At 40.7% G+C, this 4,197-nt stretch overlaps 1 protein-coding gene across 1 annotated transcript; it reads left to right on the forward strand.

Moving 5' to 3' along the window:
- Positions 1-368: 368 nt before the first annotated feature.
- On the forward strand, positions 369-2,152 carry CLN8 (CLN8 transmembrane ER and ERGIC protein; the record flags this gene model as incomplete). The annotated part of the gene is made up of 2 exons (XM_081997449.1): positions 369-1,432; positions 1,838-2,152. Exons 1-2 carry the CDS (start codon positions 890-892, stop codon positions 2,150-2,152), a joined length of 858 nt encoding a protein of 285 aa, XP_081853575.1. The 5' UTR covers positions 369-889.
- Between the last annotated feature and the right edge of the window lie 2,045 nt (positions 2,153-4,197).

Raw genomic sequence — 4,197 nt, forward strand, 5'->3', positions numbered from 1 at the left:
ATGCTGATATCCCCTAAATCGTTCATGAAATGGGCTGGCATTCAACTATTTCAGTATTATCTGGCTCTTCCGTCCCCACAAGTCTTTGTTTTTGAACTATGGTGTGTTCAGGAAGCTTCAGCTAACTTGAGGCACATAGTGCTGTGCTGTTCAGTTAATTACACTAATGTTGTTAATAGTACATACTAATGTTGCTTGTCTGCATTCCATACTCTTCTTGCATTTTTGGAATATGTTTTCTGTTGGAAAGTGGTTTGATGTTCAGAAACTGATTGCAGCTTCTTGTTTTGAGATATGATCCTGAAAGCCCTTTTCTGTGTAAGTGGTCCTGCTTGCTGGATTAAGGTTTTGTAGTTCTATGTCCAGGATGTGTATTTGAGATTCTAAATTGCACCCAAAGCCGTAGGAAGTGGTGGAAAAGCAGGGAAGTAGGAGAATAACCACACACTGCTGTTGAAATGCAAGAAAATAGGGTTTGCATCTTGTACTTCCTCTTCCTCTTTCTTGCTTTCCTATTTTGCTCTCTTCAGCTCTTGTTTCAGTGCATTACTTTGTACTAGTACAGATTTTGCGGGCCAATTGTTAACCTTAAACACATTGCTTAAGTTTTCTTGCCTGTCTGTCTACCTGTCTTTGGGATGACTGTGCCTAATTGGCACCAGGACCAAAGTTGTAACTGCAGTGGAAGTGAGTTCTCTACAGTTTAGAAGCTATGTTTATGGATGGCTTTAAAATTCACTTTTTTTTTTTTTTTTTTCCCTTGTTCCAGATGGAAGAGTTCATGGTTTCTGGTTTGCATAATAGCAGAGGCTGAATAGGCATAAAGGAGACTAGTGCGGGGGAGAAGTGTCAAGCCCCTTGCAAGGCTTTGCTCTGTAAAAAAGAAGAAATGAATCCTACAGATGATGATCCAGTGTTTGGGACAATTTTTGACTGGGACTATCTCTTATGGGAAGTTCGTTTGACATTTTTAGCTGCTGGTTTTTTAATCTACCTGGGAGTATTTCTTCTGTCTCACTGGTTGTCTTCATGGATAAGTACCACTTACAGTGCCTTGTATGCAAAGGAGAAGGTGTTTTGGAATATGGCGGTCACACGTGGTGTGTTTGGACTTCAGAGTTGTGTTGCTGGGTTATGGGCTTTGCTCATAGATCCTGTTTTTCATGCTGACAAAGTGTATTCACAGCAAAAGTGGAGTTGGTTTAACTGTTTAATAGCTGCTGGATTTTTCTTGCTTGAAAATGTAGCTGTTCACATGTCCAATATTATTTTTAGAACATTTGATGTGTTCTTGGTAGTTCATCACTTGCTTGCTTTTGGTGGCTTGGCTGGTCTAGTAATTAATGTGAAATCTGGACATTATCTGCCTTTGATGGGAATGTTGCTGGAGATGAGTACTCCCTCGACCTGCATTTCCTGGATGCTTCTAAAGGTAAGAACATGATAATTTTCAAACTACGTTTGTAACAGTTTTCATGCATCTCACTTGTCGATAAGTAATCTGTGTGACTTGTCTAGGTAGCTTTTCAGCAAAACTGCATTCATCTAACTGATATGCATGTTGTTGTGATACCTGGTTTTGTCATGATGATACTTCTGTCGTTCTCCATATAGGTTTCTGTGTGATGCTGTGTGCATGTGGATAGTAAGATGGTATAGATTCATTCTGAGTTGGGGATGCTGTATGCATGTGGAATATCATAGCTCTACATGGAAGAAATGCCCTGAGCATGTGTCTGTGAAAGCTGGGTATTTACATTAGTTCTACAGATTCCACAGTTCCTTATCTTGAAGTAACAATCTCACTACTGCATACTTTCTGTTCTTGTTTTTCTAGGCTGGCTGTGCTAATACCTTTTTCTGGAAGGCAAACCAGTGGGTGATGATCCACCTGTTCCACTGCCGCATGATTCTTACTTACCACATGTGGTGGGTGTGTATTTTCAATTGGAATTCTGTGGTGGAAAATCTGGGACTTCTTCATTTTATTGTTTTATTCTCGGGATTATTTGCCGTTACATTAATACTTAACCCATATTGGACATACAAAAAAACTCAGCAACTCCTCAGCCCAACTGACTGGAACTTTGAAAATAAAGCAGTGGAAAATGGAAAATTAAATGGTGAAACACATCAAAAGAAGAGGATGTAACACTGAAACAGCTGTTTCCTAGTGGGGTAGCAGAAGAATACAATGTGAAGTAAATCTTTGCCGGTCAACTAGAAGCTTTTGCAAGAAGCTTATTAACACAGTAATTCCTTGCGGTAGTATTCTGTATGCATGAGAAGTATTTAAAAGCATTGTTTGTGTTTTTCATATATGCATACACATAAGATCTTCAGCCTCTTAGTTATGAATGACAGCAACAATTTGTCAGGTTTGACAGTATTTCATGATTTATTAGTGACATGCTCTCTAATGGTATCGTTTGTCCTAATGCTTCAAAGTGGCTTTACAGTTAATTTGCCTATTAAGCTCAGCTTGAATCAAGTTTGGCTTGACTCCTGTTTCACATTTGTCAGAGATACTGATACTGGAAATTATGTTAAATTGTTCATTAAGATCAATTATGACCCAAGTTAGGTATGCATGGGTACCTAGTTCCTGTGAGCCATCATATCATTCCAAGTAGCTGAACTGGTCACATGGCAGAATGCAGTCATGTCTGGGTGTGGGGGTTTGGTTTCTTTTTTCCCTTTAAGCATACTTGAGGAAGGTAATTGTTTGAATGTTCACTGTCAAAGTGAGTTGTAGTTTCCAGGTTGCCCTCAGTATCGGAGGAATTCATATCCACCATAAATGTGCATCTGGTAAGGGGTGGGGGTGCAGGCATTTGTTATACTGGTGGTCTAGGTAATAACAGTGGCCCCTTGTGGACCTGAAATCAGTGAAATACAAGAGGCAACATTAGAACGTTTGAGACTGTTTCATCCTTGAAGAGGTTGCTGGTTGATTGGTAAAATTATTTTCTTTGGAGGTCCCGCATGAGCGGTCATACAGTTAGTTCCACTAGTGCTCCTGTTATGGTTCCTCTTATTTTTGGAAATTCTCTTAGTTTTAGAGGGTTTTAGAACCTGAGGTGACTACTCTGTGGAGGAAAGCCTGTATTACCTCCTTTAGGAGTTCAGTTGTTCTTTTAGTGTTTTTATTTTACTTCGAAGAACATAAAAAGTGACACTAATTATCCTTTGCACTTCATCTGCCACATCACTAAACCCTTCCTTGACCTAAGGAATAGAGCTGCTTTCTACATAGGGGCTTGGCAAATTGTGATGGATGTTCTCCCGCTAATAGTATTGTCTTACAGTTCCTGGGTGAAATGTTGGACAGTGGATGAAGGTATAAAGATCACGATAGAAGAGAGTGACGCCTAGTGGCAGGAGAATGATGATGTTAATTAGTTTTGGCACACTGAACTAGTGACATAAAAAGCCTGTCATTTGAAACTTTGTCGTATAGCGTGATGTGACTGCTACACAGATTTATTTTCCAAAGTAAAAAGACTTGGCAAGCCCAAGCTGTGAAGAATTTTAGGTCAAAGCATGTGCTAGAGGCTTTGTGTACTGATTGTGGTGGAGCATACTGTTTTAAATGTGTAAGGGAAGCACTAATTGCTGTAAACAACTCCGTTTTATTAATTTTTTTGTGGGAATGTCTTTTGTTCAGGGTGAAGGGAGGAATCATAGATTCTTTGGGTTGGAAGGGACCTTTAAAGGTCATTTAGTTCACCCTCCCACCCCCCTGCCACGAGTAGGACATCTTCAACTAGTTCAGGTTGTTCAGAGCTCTGTCCAGCCTGACTTTGAATGTTTCTAGGGATGGGTATCTACCACCTCTCTGGGAGACCTGTGCCAGTGTTTCACCACCCCCATTGTGAAAAATTTCTTCCTTCTATCTAGTCTAAATCTACCCTCTTTTAGTTTAAAACCATTACCCCTTGTCCTATCACAACAGGCCCTGCTAAAAAATCTTTCTTAGAAGCCCCCTTTAAGTACTGGAAGGCTGGAGTAAGGTCTCTGCAGAGCCTTCTCTTTTCCAGGTTGAACAACCCCAACTCTCTCAGCCTGTCCTCAGAGGAGATGTGTTCCATACCTCTGATCGTTTTTGTTGTGGCCCTCCTCTGGACCCTCTCCAACAGGTCCATGTCTTTCCTGTGCTGAGGGCTCCAGAGCTGGGCGCAGGACTCCAGGTAGGGT

The sequence above is a fragment of the Phaethon aethereus genome (assembly GCF_964289735.1).
Source record: "Phaethon aethereus genome assembly, chromosome: 3".
Lineage (NCBI taxonomy): Eukaryota > Metazoa > Chordata > Aves > Phaethontiformes > Phaethontidae > Phaethon > Phaethon aethereus.